Raw genomic sequence first — 21574 nt, 5'->3', positions numbered from 1 at the left:
CATGAAACGTAGGAACCAAGTTACAAATTAGTATTGCTGAACAAATCCTGGAATTAGTCAATCATGCTTAGTTTGATGGCTTGTGTTTTGTACACGCATCATAACTTTTTATATTGCACATATATAGGGGCCGTTTTCTGCAAGCCCTTTTCTGTTAAGAGGGAATTATAAATATCATTATTCATAATTTTAGAAAAGGAACATAGCTTTCTGCAAAGGGGTTGCCACCACTGAATAATTTCTAGAATGGCTATCCCAAGAAACCCTCACTGTATGTGATGCAGAGATCTTAAGAGGACCCATACCACCAGCTTGTTAGTCTACCACTGACTGCCCTGGGCAAGACTGGGAGATGAATCAGATTGGGATGAGAGAGTCCTTCAGAGGCCCTGTGGCCCTACAGAGGCCAGTGTGATTGGGTAGTTCTTGACGTCCTTGCATTAAGATGAAAGTGGAGGCTGGTGATGGGTGCTCAGCCTATATTTGCTCTCTGTTACCTTTGGCTGTTCTCCTATCATTCTAGGTTATCTGTATTCAGGCAAGACCCCCTCCATCTCTGTATCCAAATGACTGAACAGAGGGGCATATTAGCAGTGAAAGTACTTATACTACATTTCAGGCATGTATAACACCTATTTTAGTTTTTCTCTTTCCAAAAATTTTACTATAAATTTTCTGGTCTCACAAGCTATATTTTTAAAAATAGAAATCATTTGATTAATTAAAAATTTAAAAAATATTTCTACCTATTTCAAAATAATACCAGCATCATTATCAAGAGTATAATTAAAAAAAAACAGTTTAAGATTTATCTGTAGTTCTTTTGTTCTGAAGATAAAAAGACAGTCAAAATATCAAGCTTAGGGGCACCTGGGTGGCTCAGTCGTTAAGCATCTGCCTTCAGCTCAGGTCATGATCCCAGGGTCCTGGGATCGAGTCCCACATCGGGCTCCCCGCTCAGCGGGAAGCCTGCTTCTCCCTCTCCCACTCCCCCTGCTTGTGTTCCCTCTCTCGCTGTCTCTCTCTGTCAAATAAATTAAAAAAATCTTTAAAAAAAAAATCTAAAAAAAAATAACAGAATATCAAGCTTAAATCTGCTTGAAAAAATTTCTCCAGGTGGTTAAGCTACCCAACTCAAAATAGTTAGGTTTGTTTGTTTCATTATGGTTTTTTTAAAATAAGATTTTATTTATTTGAGAGAGAGAGAGAGAGCAAGATCAGGGGAGCAGAGGGAGAGGGAGAAGCAGACTCCCTGCTGAGCAGGGAGCCTGATGCGGGGCTCGATCCCAGGACCCTAGGATCATGACCTGAGCCGAAGGCAGCCACTTAACCAACTGAGCCACCCAGGTGTCCCTGTTTTAGATATTCTCGAGCCTTTGTATTTTCCTAAAAATTTTTGTATCCTGTTGTCAGGTTCCATAGAAATGTTTTTTTGGAATTTTGATTGAGAGTATATTGAATCTATAGGTAAATTTGGGGAGACTTGATATATTTATAATAATGAGTCTTCCAATCCATGTACAGGTGCACATCTCCATTTATTAAGATTTCCTCTAAAACTTCTCAGTGAAGTTTTAGAATCTTCCATAGAGGTTTTGTATGTATTTTGGGGACTCCTGGGTGCCTCAGTCAGTTAAGCGTCTGACTCTTGATTTCGGCTCAGGTCATGATCTCATGGGTCCTGAGACTGAGCCTGGTGTCGGGCTCTGTGCTCAGTGGGGAGTCTGCTTGAGGATTCTCTCCCACTGTTCCTCCCCCAACTCTCTCTCTCAAATAAATAAATAAATCTTTTAAAAAGTTATATATGTATTTTGTTAGATTTACTCATAGGCACTTGTAAATTTTTCTTATGAAAAGTTTTTTTATTTTTTTTAAAGATTTTATTTATTTATTTGAGAGAGAGACAGAGATAGCAACAGAGATAGTGAGAGAGCATGAGCGGGGAGGGGAGGGAGAAGCAGGCTCCCCGCTGAGCAGGGACCCCGATGCAGGGCTCGATCCCAGGACCCTGGGATCGTGACCTGAGCCAAAGGCAGACGCTTAACCGACTGAGCACCCAGGCGCCCCTATTATGAAAAGTTTTAAACCAAAAGTAGATTGAGCATATATTGAACTTGCACTTACCTGTCACCCACCTTCTTTTGTATTTTCTGTATACCCAATTATATCATCTATCAGTAATAATAGCTGTGTTTCTCCCTTTCCAATGCTATGTCCCTGTTTTTTCTTCCCTCACTGTGCTTGTTAGCATAACCAGGCCATGTTGAATGGAAATGGGGACAACTAACACTCTGCCTTCCTAATTTCAAAGGAAAAACCTCAACTTTTTACCTTATATTATGTTGCTACTTTTTAAATTTTTATTTATTTTTTTTTGAAAGATTTTATTTATTTATTTGACAGAGAGATACACAGCGAGAGAGGGAACACAAGCAGGGGGAGTGGGAGAGGGAGAAGCAGGCTTCCCGTGGAGCAGGGAGCCCGATGCGGGACTTGATCCCAGGACCTCAGGATCATGACCTGAGCCTAAGGCAGCTGCTTAACGACTGAGCCACCCAGGTGCCCCTATGTTGCTATGTTTTTTTAAATCTACCTTTTGTTATCAAGTTTCCATCCAGACTTAAATTACTAAGAGATGTTTTTTATTTAAATTATGAATGAATGTTAAGTTTTATTAGCTGCATTTCCTGCTTTGATTGAGATGATATGTTTTTCCTGTATTCTGTTAATGAGACAGAGTATATTGATTGATTTTTAAATTATAAACCAATCATACACTTCTGGTATAAAACCAACTAGATAATAGAATAGTCAGAATGTCAAAGAGCTAGCCATGGTAAACTTGGGGAGAAGGGTCAGAAATCATTCTATTATATAAAATCTCCCAAGGAATAGAAAAAAAGGAAACATTTCCTTGTTCATTTTACATGAATACCAAAACTTGCAAGGATGGTATAAAAACAATGAACAAAAAATTTGAATCAATTGATTTAAATTATTATTGAAACAAAATGTTTAAAAAACTGAACTTAACAATATATAAAAGGTACTACATCTTATTATGGCTAACTATATTAATAGCTCCCTGCTGCTCCCCACCATTTTTTCCTATCTCAGCCCATTGTCTGCTTCAAATCACTTGTTTTATTTTATTTTTTTAAAGATTTATGTATTTATTTTAGAGAGAGAGTGCAGGGAGAGGCCGAGGGAGAGAGAGACTCTCAAGCAGACTCTCCACTGAGTGTGGAGCCCTGTGTGGGGCTCAATCCCACAGCCCAGGAGATCATGACCTGAGGTAAAATCGTGAGTCAGACACTTAACAGACTAAGCCACTGTTCTGCACAGAAGATTCACAACTGCTGTGTCTTGGTTCTGAAAAGGAAAGAAAACTTTATTATTATAAAACCTAATAGAGGGGGCGCCTGGGTGGCTCAGTTGGTTAAGCGACTGCCTTCGGCTCAAGTCATGATCCTGGAGTCCCTGGATCGAGTCCCGCATCGGGCTCCCTGCTCAGCAGGGAGTCTGCTTCTCCCTCTGACCCTCCCCCCTCTCATATGCTCTCTCTTTCTCACTCTCTCTCTCAAATAAATAAATAAAATCTTAAAAAAAAACCTAATAGAGGGGCGCCTGGGTGGCTCAGTCGTTAAGCATCTGCCTTCGGCTCAGGTCATGATCCCAGGGTCCTGGGATGGAGTCCCACATGCATGCATGGGACCCTTGCTCAGCCCGGAGCCTGCTTCTCCCTCTGCCTGCTAACCCCCCTGCTTGTACTCTCTCTCTCTCTTTGACAAATAAATAAAATCTTAAAAAAAAAAAGAAAGAAAAGTCAACAAGGCTGAGATGGTGTTCTGAACAAAAGATTCACAACAGCCGTGTTTTAGCTTTGAAAAGGAAAGAAAACTTTATTATTATTATAAAACCTAATAGAAACAGGAGAGGAAAGGAATCTACACATGGATGAAGGTAATAGTAGGCAATGAGTGAGAATAAGGCAAAGTTACCTCAAACTGGGTACTTAACAACATCCAACCTCAACAGCAAGGGAACCCGGTGGAAACAGGTTGGAGTCCCGATTGAGAGGCCTGGGTGGAGCATCCTCCCCTCAGGTGAGACTTCCAACTGACCATCCCCATAAGGGCCATATTTACAGGGCAAATAACAGGGTTTGAAATGAAAACATTTGTTTGCCTACATGTTTTGGAGCGAGGTGCACCTCCATGTGATCATGTTTCTGTATTTTCAAGGAGCCTGGGCTACGTGTCTCTGCTTCTCTTCCTAGATTCCATTCTGGGTGGGCCAGCCCAGCCTGGAGCAGAAGGGGATGTGAGACAAGATTTGTAGGTCTTGGCATCCAGAACAGAAGGGCCGGTTCTGATGTGGAGGCTAGCTAATATAGTTTAAACAATTAGGCTTCCAAGGTTATTCACACAGCATGAGTCTCACAAACAACATTCCTTAGCCTGCCTGTGTTGATGCACATCCAGGTGGTCAGTTATGCGGGACAAATCACAAAAACATGTATCCATACAGAACAGCTACCTAGGCGCCCTCAAGTCACTTGTTTCAATATGTAATTACATTATTTATCTATTCACTTCTTTTGGTCTATCTCCCCCTAGAAATCTTCCAGAGTGATATTTTAATGAAGGAAATCACACAGTATTGTGTTGTTTATATATGAATGTTTTTGGTAAAGTGCTTTTCTATTTTTCTTTTGGAAATTAAGAAGAAACATGGCGGCTGTCCTTCTCTAACATTGAAAAGGACCTTTTGAAAAGTCATGGACATTCTAAAACATGCTGTGAAACTGATGGAGTAAAATGTTGCAGGTAACTTCCTTGTTTTGTTAAATGGGAGATTATCTATGGAACATTTAATTCTTTTTTTAAAGATTTTATTTATTTGTTTGAGAGGGAGAGCATGAGCAGGGGGAGGAGCAGAAGGAGAGGGAGAAGCAGACTCCCCACTGAACAGGGAACCCAACATGGGCCTCGATCCCAGGACTCTGGGATCATGACCTGAGCCGAAGGCAGATGCTTAACTGACTGAGCCACCCGGGCGCCCCTGAACATTTAATTCTTTACTGATTTCATAGCTCTAACCTGAAGATGATCATTGCTGAGTTGAGTCCTGGGGGCAGTGCGTGTCTGGATTGACCCTGGAGTATTATCTAGGGGATGAGCATGAAACCAGGGAAGCCAGATCCAAGGGCCCAAGGAAATAGTGTTGTTAGAAGGCAAGGCGAGAGCATATTCCTGAACCTAGATCAGATAGTTGTATAAAGTATGACAGGGTGAGAGGATATGAACACTCACCATGGCTAGCCACAACAATTGGATGTGTCTTCGTATTTGGGTGGCTTTTTATAATAATAAAATCTTTAAAAATAAATAAATAATAAGTGGTTTTCTTTTTTTATTCAATAGGAAAGATTGCTTAAAACTAATGAAGTATCTCTTAGAACAATTGAAAATAAAGTTTGGACACCGAAAGGAACTGGATAAATTCTGCTCCTACCATGTGAAAACTGCCTTCTTTCATGTCTGTACCCAGGACCCGCAAGACAGTCAGTGGCACACCAGAGACCTAGAGCTCTGCTTTGATAACTGCGTGACATACTTTCTTGAGTGCCTCAAGACTGAACAACTCAAGCATTATTTTATTCCTGGATTCAATCTATTCTCTCGGGACCAAATTGACAAAATAAGTAAAGAATTTCTATCACAGCAAATTGAATATGAAAGAAACAATGGATTTCCAGTTTTTCGTGAATTTTGAAATTATATTTTTAAAAATAATCAAGAATTTAGAGTGACTTTATAATAATTGGAATGTTTGAGGGGCGCCTGGGTGGCTCAGTCGGTTAAGCGGCTGCCTTTGGCTCAGGTCATGATCCCAGAGTCCTGGGATCGAGCCCCACATCCAGCTCTCTGCTCAGTGGAGAGCCCCTCATTCATTCATCTGTCAAATAATTGAAGGCCTACTATGCCTCATAACACTTTTATATGTATTTCTGAAAAGGCAATACATGCATACAACACTTAAAGGAACGGATGGAATTGCCCTTTCTCCTCTGCTCAGGCAGCATTCAACTTAGAGGCAGCTGCTGTTCATTAACTTTTTCCTTCTTGTGTATTTTGTACATTTTCTTATTGGCTATTGTATTGTTTTCTCGTTTTGTGGAAGTTCTTTGTATACTTTGGATATTTATACTTTGTTGCTTGCCTACATAATGAATAACGTGTGGCATGTCTTTACCATTTTTGGTGTCTTTTTAGTAAACCAGGGTTTTTTTTTTTTAAAGATTTTATTTATTTATTTGACACAGAGAGACACAGCGAGAGAAGGAACACAAGCAGGGGGAGTGGGAGAGGGAGAAGCAGGCTTCCCTGAGCAGGGAGCCTGATGCGGGGCTCCATCCCAGGACCCTGGGATCATGACCTGAGCTGAAGGCAGAACGCTTAACCAACTGAGCCACCCAGGCACCCCAGTAAACCAGGTTTTAAAACTTTAATGTAGTTGAATTTATCAGTCTTCTCCTTCATAGTTTGTGCACTTTATACATCTTGTTTATTTTTTTTTAAAGATTTTATTTATTTATTTGACAGAGACAGAGATAGCGAGAGCAGGAACACAAGCAGGGGGAGTGGGAGAGGGAGAAGCAGGCCTCCCGTGGAGCAGGGAGCCTGATGTGGGACCCGATCCCAGACCCCGGGATCATGACCTGAGCCGAAGGCAGACGCTTAACGACTGAGCCACCCAGGCGCCCTTTATACATCTTGTTTAACAACCTACTTAAACATACTAAGAGAACAGACATTTGGAGGAGAGTTTTGGGGACAGTGAATGCTAACTAATAGAAAACTAGACAAACAAAAAAGTCCAAACTTTTTAATTCCAGAGGAAAAACGAATGCGTGCAAGAAAAGTTCTGATTTGAGAATATTGCTCAGCTGTATTTATATATGAAGCCAAAGTAATATAACCATTGACTCTTAGTCTTATCAGAACTATGATGAGTTATTTGGGGAGGATAAGGGAACAGGCTGAGTGCTTGTATGGTGACAGTGGGGTACAGGGGTTGGATTCTATAGTTTGCTATTGCTGCATAACAAGTTACCACAAACTTAATGGTTTCAAGCAACACACACTTATTTTCTCAGTGTGTGTGGGTCAAGATCCTGGGCATGGCTCTGCACAGGGTCTCACGAGGCTACCATCAAGGTGTCAGGTGGGGCTGCAGTCTCATCTGAGGCTTGACCGAGAATGATCCACCTTTGCTGGCAGTATTTAGGTCCACACGTTTGTAAGACTGAGGACTTCAGTTTCTTCCTGAATGGCAGCCACAGGTTGTCCTTAGCTGCTAGGAACTGCTTTGTGTTCCTTGCCATGCCAGCCTCCCAGCACTGGCAGCCCATGCAACGTGGCAGGTCACTTCAGAGCTCAAGGGAGGGAGAGACTCCAGCATGAGGCTGTGCTACAGTCTTACTCACATAATTGCATGTCCATAATCGTGTACCCTCCATGTCCTTTACCATATTTAATTGGTTGGAAGCAAGTCACAGGTCCCACACATATTCCAGGGGAGGGAACTCACTCAGGAGTGTTATGCCAGTTTAGCCAACTACACAGGGGAAAAACAACCCCCACAAGAGCAGCCTCACTTCTGACACCAACTGCAGTTTCAGGAGATTCCCACAAGCACTCTTAGGTTTGATAATTCGCTGGAAGGACTCAGAATTCGCTGAAACAGTTATACTCCTGGTTACTGGTTACAATTCATTACAGGGTAAAGATGCAGGCTGAAGTTAGCCAAGGGAAGAGCACATAGAGCAGAGACCAAACAGAGCTTCTGTCCTCCCTTCCCTGTGGGGTCACGGATGCATTATTCTCTTGCATCGGCATATAACAATACACGTGGTATATTGCCAACCAGGGAAGCTCATCTGAGTCTGTGTCCAGAATTTTTATTGGAGCTCAGTGGTTGACTGCCTACATGTCTAACCTCAGAGTCCAACCGCTGTGACCATCATGACCCAAAGCCCCACCATAAATCACTTTGTTAGACTTTCTGGCATGTTCCAAGGGCTTAGTGATTACCTGCCAGAAGCCAATGGCAAAAGGCAAGACTTCTCTCTGAGTTAGGTTACTGACGAGTTATATTTTCACGTTTTTGTTACCTAGATACAAATCCCAGGAGGGTGAGAGTCATGGAACCACCCTAAGAGTATAACCATCATAGGTATGAATGAGCTGAATTCTCTCTCTTACAGTGGGAGATGAGTAGATAATAGCAAATTTGAAAAACCAAGAAAATGTAATATAAGCATGTTATTTAGAAATGGCTAAGGGGCGCCTGCGTGGCTCCGTCAGTTAAGTACTCTTGATTTTGACTCGGGTTGTGGTCTCAGGGTCATGAGATCGGGCCCTGGGGCAGTCTCCACACTTAGCAGGGAGTCTGCTTGAAATTCTCTCCCTCTGCCCCTCCCCCTGCTCAGGCTTGCTCTCTCTCTCTCTCTCTCTCTCTCAAATAAGTAAATCTTTAAAAAAAGAAATGGCTAAAAGATAAAGTGGTTGCATCTTGGTGATGAAAAATAAAGGGGAAAAGAACTGGGGACTACTTTCTAAAAATAAGTCATGTAGGGTCTCCATTGGCCCTCTGGGTTGGTGTGAGCCCCAGCGATGGCCAAGACGGAGACCAAGGCCTATGTGTCTGAGTGGTGAATGTGGTTCCGAGGGGCTGCCCAGTGCTCCAGAGCCAGGGCCCCACTCCTATTCAGTCTCTGTGGAGGTCCCAGCAGAAATCAGGCCCTGATCGAGTACCCTTCCTGAAATCTGGCCAAGGCACCCCACGTGGCTCTAGTTAGAAAGCACATCATTTTAAGGGGTGCCTGGCTGGCTCAGTCGGAAGAGCATGTGGCTCTTGATCTTGGGGCTGTGAGTTCTAATCCCACATTGGATGTAAAGATTACTTAAATAAATAAAACTTAAAAAAAAAAAAAAAGATTGAAGATTGTGGCCCATATTGTCCATATGCCTCAAAGGAGTCCCAGGATTGCTTTTTTCTTGGAGAAGGAAACCAACCCTCCTAGCAAGGAGCCTGCTAGGGAGGATCTCTTCAAGACATGTAATATCCATGTCACCCCCACCACCACTCCTGTGCTGTACCCCCTGAATGTTGAGTCTGACTCCAGGGAAGAAGACCTGGGCGCCAGAGACTTAGAAATGTCCATCTCTGTGCAGGCTGGAGACCGTTGGCTGTGTCTCCACCTCCGCCCCAGGCTGCCGGTCTGTTTTGCTTTGGTTTCGAGGGGCTGCTGGGGTCCGAAGACTTGGCCAGAGTCTCACCTGTGGTGTGTTCAAAGTTAACCGAAGTTCCCAGGGTCCCTGGGAAGCCCTGGGCCCCAGATACAACTCCCAGGAATTCCCCCACCGGCCGTGAAAGAGAACCAAAAGAAGATGCTGGAGATCCTGAAATCAGAGCCGGGTGAATGGGCTGCGTCCAGGAATGCTGAGTTTGGAGCTGCTGAGCTTGATCTTTTGGTTAAATGAGAAGGCATGGGGGTGTACCTGGCTATACCCTCCCCCACCCTGTACCTAGCACCCCCTCCCTGTGGAGAAGACACTTGGGGTCCCCTCCTCTGGCCTTGTTACCTGTACACCTGCTGCTGCTACAGGAGGCCTGTCCGCCGAGGGCTTGTGCAGCTACAACAGCCAGCTCCAGAAATGGGGCTCGCCTGGCCTGGCCACACTGCTGTCAGTGTCTAGTATAGGGGCTTAGGTTCCCTCTTAGATCCTGTAGATGGTCCAGGAGGGAATTCATGGACTGGGGAGAATTCTTTCTGTGAGGAAGAAGCTGGACACTTTTGAAGAAGGGAGGGAAGCCTTGGTTGGGTCTCAGACTATAAGCGTTTACTGGGAGAAGCTGTGTTTTTATAACTGTTCTGCTGTAGAGATGTTCCATTCGGTGCCTGGCTGGTGGAGCACTGGCCACTTGGGGGCAAAGAGAGTGCACTGGACCCCTGCACAGGGCAGGGGAGGAGGCTGTAGCAGGAGGTTCCTCACTTGTCCCTCACATCTCTTTCTTACAAAATAAAGTGCACAGAGCCTACTCTGCTCTTGGGGGGAAAACAAGGTTGAGCAGTCCTAGTCCCAGTCCTGCTAGTGTTCCGCAGCTACACTTGTGAAGTGCCAGGAGGTGCTTTTCACCTACCAGGAAGCGGCAAGAGTGGGTAGCAGCTTTTGTTTTTTGTTTTTAAAGATTTTATGTATTTATTTGACAGAGAGAGACACAGCGAGAGAGGGAACACAAGCAGGGGGAGTGAGAGAGGGAGAAGCAGGCTTCCCGCCGAGCAGGGAGCCCGACGCGGGGCCCGATGCGGGGCTCGATCCCAGGATCCCAGGATGCTGGGATCACGGCCTGAGCTGAAGGCAGACGCTTAACGACTGAGCCCCCCAGGCGCCCCCTTAGCAGTTTTTACTTTTAGCTTCCCTAGGGTCCTCTCACACGAGAACGCTGCCTAAGGATGTGCTAGGAGCAGACGTGGGCGGGGCAGGCCGGGAGGGGAAGGGGATGTTGTCTCATTGTCTCTTGGGGAACCCTGTTCCCCCTCTTTTAGAATTTAAATTCAGTTTAGTTAACATATAGTGTATTATTAGTTCCAGGGGTAGAATTTAGTGATTCATCAGTTGCATATAACACGCATGCTCGTTCTATCAAGGGCCCTCCTTCATGCCCATCACCCAGTTACCCCATTCCCCCACTCCCCTCCAGCACCCTTCAGTTTGTTCCCTATAGTTAGGAGTCTCTTATGGTTTGTTTCCCTCTCTGTTTTTTATCTTATTTTATTTTTCCTTCCCTTCCCCTATGTTCATCTGTTTTGTTTTTTAAATTCCACATATGAGTGAAATCACATGGTGTTTGTCTTTCTCTGATTGACTTATTTCACTTAGCATAATACCCTCTAGTTCTATCCATGTTGTTGCAAATGGCAAGATTTGATTCTTTTTGATGGCCGAGTAATATTCTAGTGTGTGTGTGTGTGTGTGTGTGTGTGTGTGTGTGTGTGTGTACCACATCTTATTTAACCATTCATCTGTTGATGGACATCTGGGCTCTTTCCACAGTTTGGCCATTGTGGACATTGCTGCTATAAACATTGGTGTGCAGGTGCCCCTTCGGATCACTATATTTGTCTCCTTTGGATAAATACCTAGTAGTGCAATTGCTGGGTCATAGGATACTTCTATTTTTAACTTTTTGAGGAACCTCCATACTGTTTTCCAGAGTGGCTGCACCAGCTTGCATTCCCACCAACAGTGTAAGAGGGTTCCCCTTTCACCACATCCTCGCCAACATCTGTCCTTTCCTGACTTGTTAATTTTAGCCATTCTTACTGCTATGAGGTGGTATCTCACTGTGGTTTTGATTTGTATTTCCCTGATGATGAATGATGTTAAGCATCTTTTCATGTGTTTGTTGGCCATTTGTATGTATGTCTTCTTTGGAGAAATGTCTGTTCATGTCTTCTGCCCATTTCTTGACTGGATTATTATTTTTGGGGGTATTGAGTTTAATAATTTTTTTATAGATTTTGGATACTAGCCCTTTATCTGATATGTCATTTGCAAATATCTTCTCCCATTCTGAAGGTTGCCTTTTAGTTTCGTTGACTGTTTTGCTTGCTGTGCAAAAGCTTTATATGCTGATGAAGTCCCAGTGGTTCATTTTTGCTTTTGTTTCCCTTTCCTCTGGAGACATGTCTAGCAAGAAGTTGCTGCAGCCAAGGTCAAAAGAGGTTGCTGCCTGTATTCTCCTCTGGGATTTTGATGGATTCCTGTCTCACATTGAGGTCTTTCATCCATTTTGAATTTATTTTTGTGTATGGTGTAAGAAAGTGGTTCAGTTTCATTCTTCTGCATGTGGCTGTCCAGTTTTCCCAACACCATTTGTTGAAGAGACTGTCTTTTCCATTGGATATTCTTTCCTGCTTTAAGATTAGTTGACCGTAGAGTTGAGGGTCCATTTCTGGGTGCTCTATTCTGTTTCATTGATCCATGTGTCTGTTTTTGTGCCAATACCATACTATCTTGATGACTACGGCTTTTTAATATAGCTTGAAGTCTGGAATTGTGATGCCTCCAGCTTTGGTTTTCTTTTTCAACATTACTTTGGCTTTTTGGGGGTCTCTTCTGGTTCCATACAAATTTTAGAATTGTTTGTTCCAGTTCTGTGAAAAATGCTGATGGCATTTTGATAGGGATTGCATTGAATGTGTAGATTGCTTTGGGTAGCATAGACATTTTAACAGTATTTGTTCTTCCGATCCATGAGCATGGAAGTTTTTTGCATTTCTTTGTGTCTTCCTCAATTTCTTTCATAAGTGTTCTATACTTTTCAGAGTACACATCTTTTGCCTCTTTAGTTAGGTTTATTCCTAGGTATCTTACAGTTTTTGGTGCAATTGTAAACGGGATCGATTCCTTGATTTCTCTTCTGCTACTTCATTGTTAGTGTATAGAAATGCAACAGACTTCTGTGCATTGATTTTAAATCCTGCAACTTTGCTGAATTCCTGTATCAGATCTAGCAATTTTCTGATGGAGTCTTTCAGGTTTTCTACATAGAGTATCATATCATCTGTGAAGAGTGAAAGTTTGACTTCTTCTGTGCCAGTTTGGATGCCTTTTATTTCTTTTGGTGGTCTGATTGCTGTGGCTAGGACTTCCAGTACTATGTTGAACAACAGTGGTGAGAGTGGATGTCCCTGTTGTGTTCCTGACCTTAGGGGAAAAGCTCTCAGTTTTTCCCTGTTGAGGATGATATAGCTGTCAGTCTTTTATATATGGCCTTTATGATGTTGAGGTATGTTTCCTTTATTCCTACTTTCTTGAGGGTTTTTATCAAGAAGGGATGCTATATTTTGTCAAATGCTTTTTCTGCATCTATTGAGAGGATTATATGGTTCTTATCCTTTCTTTTATTAATGTGGTATATCACGTTGATTGATTCATGGATGTTGAACCACCCCTGCAGCTCAGGAATACATCCCACTTGGTCGTGGTGAATAACCCTTTTAATGTACCGTTGAATCCCATTAGCTAGTATCTTGAGAGTTTTTGCATCCATGTTCATCAGGGATATTCATCTGTAATTCTCCTTTTTAGTGGGTTCTTTGGTTTTGGGATCAAGGTAATGCTTGAATGAGCTAATAATAGAATGAGTTCGTAAGTTTTCCTTCCATTTCTATTTTTTGGAACAGTTTCAGAAGAATAGGTATTAATTCTTCTTTAAATGTTTGGTAGAATTGGGCGCCTGGGTGGCTCAGTTGGTTAAGCGACTGCCTTCGGCTCGGGTCATGATCCTGGAGTCCCAGGATCGAGTCCCACATCGGGCTCCCTGCTCGGCGGGGAGTCTGCTTCTCCCTCTGACTCTCTTCCCTCTCGTGCTCTCTATCTCTCATTCTCTCTCTCTCAAATAAAATAAATAAAATCTTTAAAAAAAAAAAGTAACAATAAATGTTTGGTAGAATTACCCTGCAAAGCCATCTGACCCTGGACTCTTGTTTGTTGGGAGACTTATGATTACTGATTCAATTTCTTTGCTAGTATGGTTCTGTTTAGATTTTCTATTTCTTCCTATTTCAGTTTTGGTAGTTTATATGTTTCTAGGAATTTATGCATTTCTTCCACATTGCCCAATTTGTTGGCATATAACTGCTCATAATATTCTCTTGTAATTGTTTGTATTTCTTTGTGTTGGTTGTGATCTCTCCTCTTTCATTCATGATTTTGTTAATTTTGGTCCTTTCTCTTTTCTTTTTGGTAAGTCTGGCTAGGATTTTATCTATCCAGTTAATTCTTTCAAAGAACCAGCTCCTAGTTTTGTTGATCTGTTTTTTTTTTCTTTTTATTCCTATATCATTGATTTCTGTCCTAATCTTTACTATTTCTCTACTCCTGCTCGATTTAAGCTTTATTTACTGTTCTTTTTCCAGCTCCTTTAGGTGTAAGGTTAGGTTGTGTATTTGAGACTTTTCTTGCTTCTTGAGGAAGGCCTGTATTGCTATATACTTCCCTTTTAGGACCATCTTTGCTGCATCCCAAAGGTTTTGGACTATCATGTTTTCATTTTCTTTTGCTTCCATGTATTTTTTAAATTCTTCTTTAATTTCCTGGTTGACCTATTCATTCTTTAGTAGGCTGTTCTTTTTTTTTAATTTTTAAAAAAGATTTTATTTGAGAGAGAGAGTGAGAGAGCACAAGCAGGAGGAGGGGCAGAGGGAGAGGAAGAAGCAGACTCCCCGCTGAGCAGGAAGCCCAACATGGGGCTTGATCCCAGGACTCTGGGATCATGACCTGAGCTGAAGGCAGACACTTAATCAACTGAGTCACCCAGGCACCCCAATAGGTTGTTCTTTAACCTCCATGATATGTTTGTGGTCCTTCCAAATTTTTTCTTATGGTTGGCTTCAAGTTTCATAGCATTGTGGTCTGAAAATATGTATGGTATGATCTCAGTCTTTTTGTATTGGTTGAGGCCTGATTTGTGACCCAGTATGTGATCTGTTCTGGAGAATGTTCCATGTGCACTCGAAGAATGTGTATTCTACTTTAGGATGAAATGCTCTGAATATATCTGTTAAGTCCTTCTAGTCCAGTGTGTCATTCAAAGCCCTTACTTCCTTGTTGATCTTCTACTTAGATGATCTGTCCATTCCTGCTGAGTGGGGTGTTAAAGTCCCCTACTATTATTGTATTATTATCAATGAGTTTCTTTAGTTTTTTTATTAATTGATTTATATATTTGGCTCCTCCCAAATTAGGGACACAAATATTTACAATTGTTAGATCTTCTTGTTGGATAGACCCCTTTATTATGAAATAGTGTCCTTCTTCATTTCTTATTACAGTCTTGGTTTAAAATCTAGTTTGTCGGGGTGCCTGGGTGGCTCAGTCGTTAAGCTTCTGCCTTCGGCTTGGGTCGTGATCCCAGTGTCCTGGGATCAAGCCCCGCATCAGGCTCCCTGCTCTGCGGGAAGCCTGCTTCTCCCTCTCCCACTCCCTCTGCTTGTGTTCTCTCTCTCGTTTTATCTCTATCAAATAAATAAAATCTTTAAAAATAAATAAATAAATAAATAAATAAATAAATAAATAAATAAATAAAATCTAGTTTGTCTGGACACCTGGGTGGCTCAGATGGTTAAGCGTCTGCCTTCAGCTCAGGTCATGATCCCAGGGTCCTGGGATCTAGTCCCACATCGGGCTCCCTGCTAAGGTGGGGAGACTGCTTCTCCCTCTGCCTCTGCCTCTCTCTCTCTCTGACTTTCATGAATAAATAAATAAATAAAATAAAATCTAGTTTGTCTGATATAAGGATTTTTATCCCAGCTTTTTTTTGACATCCATTAGCATGATAAATGCTTCTCCATGCCCTCATTTTCAATCTGGGGGTGTCTTTGGGTCTAAAATGAGTCTCTTGTAAGCAGCATATCGATAGGTCTTATTTTTTTTATCCATTCTGATGCCCCATGTCTTTTGATTGGAGCATGTAGTCCATTTACATTCAGAGTAATTATTGAAAGATATGCAGTTAGTGCCATTGTATTACCTATAAAGTTGCTGTTCCTGTAGATTGTCTCTGGTCCTTTCTAGTCTTTTTGACTTTTGGTCTTTCTTTCCTCTCAGAGGGTTCCCTTTAATATTTCTTGCATGGCTGGTTTAGTGTTCACAAATTCATTTAGCTTTTGTTTTTTCTTGGAACCTCTTTATCTTTCCTTCTATTCTGAATGACAGCCTTGCTGGATAAAGTATTCTTGGCTGCATACTTTTCCCATTTAGCACCTTGAATACATCATGCCAATTCTTTCTGGCCTGCTAGGTCTCTGTGGACAGGTCTGCTGCCAGCCTTACATGTCCACTCTTGTAGGTTAAGGACCACTTGTCCCACACTGCTTTCAGAATTTTCTCTTTCTCTTTGCAATTTGCAAGGTTCACTATAATATATCGTGGTGTTGACCTATTTTTGTTGATTTTGAGGGGAGTTCTCTGTGCCTCTTGGACTTGAATGCCTGTTTCCTTCCCCAGCTTAGGGAAGTTCTCAGCTATAATTTGTTCAAATAAACCTTCTGCCCTTATTTCCTGCTCTTCTTCTTCTGTGACTCCTGTTACCTGGATATTATTTTGCTTTATGGAATAGCTGAGTTCCCTAAGTCTACCTTTGTGATCTGATAGTTTTCTTTTCCTCTTCTTTTTAGCTTCATTATTTTCCATAATTTTATGTTCTATATCACTGATTCACTCTGCTGCTTCATTCGTCCTTGTTTTTGTGGCCTCCACTTGGGATTGCATCTCAGTTACAGCATTTTTAATTTCAGCCTGAATAGATTTTAGTTCTTTTATCTCAATAGTAAGGGATTCTCTAGTGTCTTCTATGCTTTTTCAAGCCCAGCTAGTATCTTTATAATCGTTTTAAATTCTAGTTCAGACATCTTACTTATATCCATATTGATTAAATCCCTGGCTGTGAGGGATGCCTGGGTGGCTCAGTCATTAAGCATCTGCCTTGGCTCAGGTCATCATCCTAGGGTCCTGGGATCAAGCCCCACATCAGCCTCCTTGCTCAGTGGGGAGCCTGCTTCTCCCTCTGCCTGCCTCTCTCTCTCTGACAAATAAATAAATAATGTCTTTATTTTTAAAAAAGACAAAAAAATTAAAAATAAATAAATAAAAAATAAAAATAAATATCAATCAGTCAATCAGTCAATTAATCCCTGACTGAGTACTACTTCCTGTTCTTTCTTTTGGGTTGAATTTTTCCATCTCATCCTTTTGTCCAGAAAAGAAGAAAGAGGGAAAAAAACAAACAAAACAAAACAAAACAAAAACAACAATAGCAACAACAACAAAACAAAAAAACCTAAATCCTGGGTGTGTTTTGTTTTGCTTATTAAAATGAACTAGATCCCAAAATAAGAAAGAAAGAAAAATATATGTACATATAAAATAAAATACATTGAAAGAAAACAAAAAATTAAGAAAATATATATAAAGTATATATAAAAATTTTAAAAGAATTAAAAAATAAGGAAGTAACTGAAAAATAATAAAAAACTAAAGAATAAAAGTACAAAGATGCTAAATACTATTTTCCCCTAGAGCTGAAGCTTTGCAGCCCTCTGTGACCAGGAAGCTTGATGTGAGTGAGGTGTTTGTGCCGGTCTTCTGGGGGGAGGGGTCTCTTGCACTGATTCTCAGGCGGACTTGCCCTAGTGGAAATGCGCCTCCAGTGCACAGGGAGGCTGGGCTTGGTGTAAGCAGCGCCAGACTCCACTAGGTGGTGCTGTTTTGCTCCCTGAGTACCGATGCACCGGCTGAATATGGCAGCGCCCCTCTCTCTAGCCCCAGAGCGGAAAATTCGGGACCCCACTTTTCAATGAGCTCTCACAGAAGAGCAATCACTCTTGTCTCCCCAGTTTCTGTCAGAACTCTTGTGCTCACCCTGAGTGCATCTGAGCTTTTTTATCTCAGGCCCGGGACTGAGTTTAAAACCTCCAAATTTTAGGGACTTCCCCGGTGCTGACCTGTGCTGTTCCTCCTGCAGGGGAGGGAGTCTCACCACGCTTCTACTTTTGGCTGGACCCAGCCTAGGAGAGGAGAGCGGTGGCACGACCACACAGCGGTTCGTAGTTTATGGCAACACAGAACAGAAAGCCGGCACCTAGACTATTCTCAGCCAGCTTCCCCACGCTTCTGCCTGGTAACTGCATTGCTTAGGCACCTCCCTTTCTTCTTGCGACCCAGGGGATCCTCAGATCAAGGTATTACACCTGGGATTCTGCCCTGCTTCACCACCTGAGCCCCTTTAAGCCAGGCACATTCTTCACTGTAGTAGACTTTTAAAAGTTCTGATTTTGTGCTCCGATGCTTATAATACTTTGCCATAGCTTCCTTAAGCAGGCTCCCTCCCAGCTGCCGTATCCCCTCAGCTATATCACACCTGATTTGAGTCTCTGCATCTCCTACCTTCCAAAAGGTGGTTGCTTTTCGACCTATAGACTTGCAGTATTTGTTTTCTCAGACCTCCAATTGATTCCTCGGGTGTTCAGAACGATTTGATAACTATCTGGTTGTATTCCAGGGACAAGACAAACTTAGGGTCCCCCAACTCCTCCACCATCTTAACTCCATCCACCTCTGCTCTCTTTTATCAATACTCATTAATATGGTCTCAAAGGTTGTCCCACTACAACTTCTGCCATACCCCAGGCTGGTGCACCTTTTGACATTTATAGGGTCATGGAAGTAGGCTAAGAGGAGTATGGCAGGGCTAGTGGGTAGCAGAAAGTCAGGGAAGATGAGTGCGTGCTTGGTTAGGGTACTTGATGAATGGGCACAGGCCTGGTGGGCACTAATGAAAGCCTTTGCAAGGCTTGGGAATCCTGGGCTACCTGTGCAACACGTCATGCTTTGTCAGACCCTGCAAGCAAGCCCTCTTGCCCAAGGCTCAGATGCTTCTGGAGCACAGCTGAAGAATTCTTGTCCTCACTGGCTAGTGAGGCAGAAATCCTCTTAGTCTTGTAGAGTCAGGAGCAGCCAAATGACATGGAGTTGATGTCATCATTACAAATTCTCTCTGTCCCTGAAAAACTAAGACTGTGGAGTTTAAGGAAAAATCATGTTGTTTCTAATTTATAAAATCTGATTAAAGGGGTGCCTGGGTGGCTCAATCGGTTGAGCTGCAGTCAGCTTGAGATTCTCTCTCTCCCTCTCCTTCTGCCCCTCCCCGTGCTAATGTGCACATGTGCACACACACACTCTCTATATAAATAAAATCTTAAAAAAAAAATTACATCTAGAGCCTTCTTAGATCACCCAGGCAATATGAACTTAGTCTTCACATCTGTGTAATCAGGGCTACAATTCTCAACGTCATTTTTTACTTTTCCTTTTGACTCCTATTCTCCTAGTGCCAAGGCCACTTGTTTGCAGAAAGCTGGAAGTGGGTTTCCTTTTGGTTTACCTTACCTTAAGGTAATAGCGCTTTGGTGTCCTCATTTAATGTGAGGAGTGTCTTAAATTCTTGGCCTCTAGTTGACCTTGGTCCTTGATTTTTTGTCACCAAAGTAAAAATTCAGTTTTTCAGTATGGGAATCTATGCCTGTGAAGTTTTTACTAGAGATACTGGCTCCTGTGGGTCATGGAGCTTCCAAGTCAAAGTGGACCTCAGACCCACCAAGGTGGATCTAGTCTCTTGCCCCTGAACTGTCACCTGTGAGTGCCAGTAATTCTAGCTCCAGGCTGGTCATATGGACTTCTGCAAGGGCTCTTCCCATGAACACCCAACAGTGCTTTGCTCGCAAGCTGAGATTCCTCGCATATGCTCCTGAGTGAATCTGATGCTAAGTAGAGTGGTTGGTGGTATTGAGTATGTACATTTAGTTTAGCACAGGAAGTTGCCACTGAGCCTCCCTCCACACTGATCTAGCAGAATAGGGTCATCAAACATCATCAAATCCAAAAAAGAGGTTTGGAGTTGCCAGTGCTCTGCTTTACGCTCTTGGGTTCCTTACCATCCTACCAGCTTTTTGGCTTTTCCCAAGACTTGTAAGTTCCTTACTATCCTACTAGCTCTTCTGTTTTTAAGTAGACTTATAAGAGCTCTATGGGCGCCTGGGTGGCTCAGTGGCTTAAGCGTCTGACTCTTGACTTCAGCTCAGGTCATGATCTCATGGGCTGTGGGATTGAGGCCCTTGTCAGGATCTGCACTTAGGGCGGAATCGGCTTGGGTTTCTCTCTGCCATCCTTCCTTCCTCCCCCCCTCCCGCCCCACACTCACTCACTCTCTCTAATAAATAAATCTTTTTTTTTAAATTTTGTGCTTTGCTTTTAAGCTCTTACATCTTTTTAAAATTTAAATTCAATTAATTAACATATAGTGTATTATTAGTTTTAGAGGTAGAGTTCAGTGCTCATTACATTCTAATAAATCCTTAAAAAAGAAAAAGATTCTTTCTTTCCTTTTCCCTCCGCCCCTCCCTCCCTACTCCCTAAAACAAAAAACAAAAAACAAAAACCCAAAAAACTCTGCCCCTCACCTCCATTCCCACTCTGAAAAAAATAAAGAGCTCTTTAGAAATATAATTCACTAACATAAAATTCACCCATTTAAGGTGTAATTCAGTGGTTATTAGCATATTCAAAAAGTGGTGTTAAACAATCACCTCTACGGGGACACCTGGGTGGCTCAGTTAAGCATCTGCTTTGGCTCAGGTCATGATCCCAGTGTCCTGAGATAAAGCCCCGCGCTGGGCTCCCTGCTCCTTGAGAAGCCTGCTTCTTCCTTTGCCTGCCGCTCCCCCACTTGTGCTCTGACAAAAATCTTAAAAAACAAAAAAAACCACTTCTATGTAATTCCAGGATATTTTCATCACCTCGAAAAGAAACCCTGTACTTAAGACTTTATATTTAATCCTGCATTTTGGTAAGGACAGTTTAGCTGTTAGCATAGGCCACCTTTGCTGAAAACCTGTCTATAACCCATATTAATGTTAGCCATTTACTTATTTTAATGCTTCTGTTTATATAGTTTTTATTAAAAAATTGGTTCTTACACACTTTGATAGGTGTTTGCACTTTTTGTTATGAACATATTTCATTACTAGTTTCTGACAGGTGATACATGCAAATGCCAAAAACAACTCAAAAAGTACCTAAGAGCAATGAAAAGTATCAATTGTCCAATTACTCAGACATACATTTGCCTTCCCAGAGGCAATTACTAATACTTCTTACATATCCAAGAATATGCTTCTGTGCATACATATAGTCTAATAAAACATTTTTCACTTTGAGATCATTCTATCTGTATGGATAGAACTGCCTCATCCTTTCTAGCGTGTACATTCTATTCCATTGCAGCACTCAGATTGCAGTTATTTTCTAGAGATTTATGCACAGCATTGAGAATGGCTTGAGATAACGCTATTTCTGTTTTGGTATCAGTTATACTAGTTTTATAGAATGATTTGAAGACTCATCCTTTTTAGTGTTCTGCACAAGATTTAACCCTCTTGAAGGCCCTTGATTACCATTCATGTTTGTCTAGTCAGCTTAACTACTGGGGTTATTTTTGGTGACTTAGGAGAATATAGTCAAGCTGGTGAATTTGTTGATATAGGGTTATACAATGGCCTTTAAAATTTTATGCCTCTAGATCTCTAAAGGTAGCTAGAGCAGGGAGAGCTATTCTCTCCTCCCCACCCAGACTTACTAGAAACTTATTTCATGAGTCAGCTTTAAGAATCAGCTTTTGGTGGGCACCTGGGTGGCTCAGATGGTTAAGCATCTAACTTTGGCTCAGGTCATGATCCCAGGGTTCTGGGATCGAGTCCCACATCAGGCTCCCGCTAGGCAGGGAGCCTGTTTCTCCCTCTGCCTCTCTCTCTCTCTCTCTCTCTCTCTCTGACTTTCATGAATTAAAAAAAAAAAAAAAAAAGAATCAGCTGTTGGTTTTCACTGAACTCCATTTTGATTCATTTCTACTTTTACTTTTATTTCCTTTCTGTTCCTATTAA

At 42.1% G+C, this 21574-nt stretch overlaps 1 protein-coding gene and 1 pseudogene across 1 annotated transcript in view; both read left to right on the top strand.

The window, feature by feature from the left end:
- The window catches only part of CGAS (cyclic GMP-AMP synthase), a 29034-nt gene extending 22037 nt beyond the window's left edge, over nt 1–6997 (top strand). Inside the window, exons 6-7 of the mRNA XM_025890821.2 lie at nt 4727–4829; nt 5427–6997. Coding sequence (XP_025746606.1) covers nt 4727–4829; nt 5427–5778 — 455 coding nt within the window. The 3' untranslated portion in view covers nt 5779–6997. The remainder of the gene's footprint in view (nt 1–4726; nt 4830–5426) is intronic.
- Nucleotides 6998–7265: 268 nt separating this feature from the next.
- On the top strand, nt 7266–9551 carry LOC112837787 (sororin pseudogene; annotated as a pseudogene).
- Nucleotides 9552–21574: the final 12023 nt, after the last annotated feature.

The sequence above is a fragment of the Callorhinus ursinus genome, unplaced genomic scaffold, assembly GCF_003265705.2.
Source record: "Callorhinus ursinus isolate GAN/ISIS: 27379988/994484 unplaced genomic scaffold, GSC_fseal_2.0 scaffold22, whole genome shotgun sequence".
Classification (NCBI taxonomy): domain Eukaryota; kingdom Metazoa; phylum Chordata; class Mammalia; order Carnivora; family Otariidae; genus Callorhinus; species Callorhinus ursinus.
The sequence above is the reverse complement of the archived record's forward strand: the minus strand, read 5'-3'. Positions and strand labels throughout refer to the sequence as shown.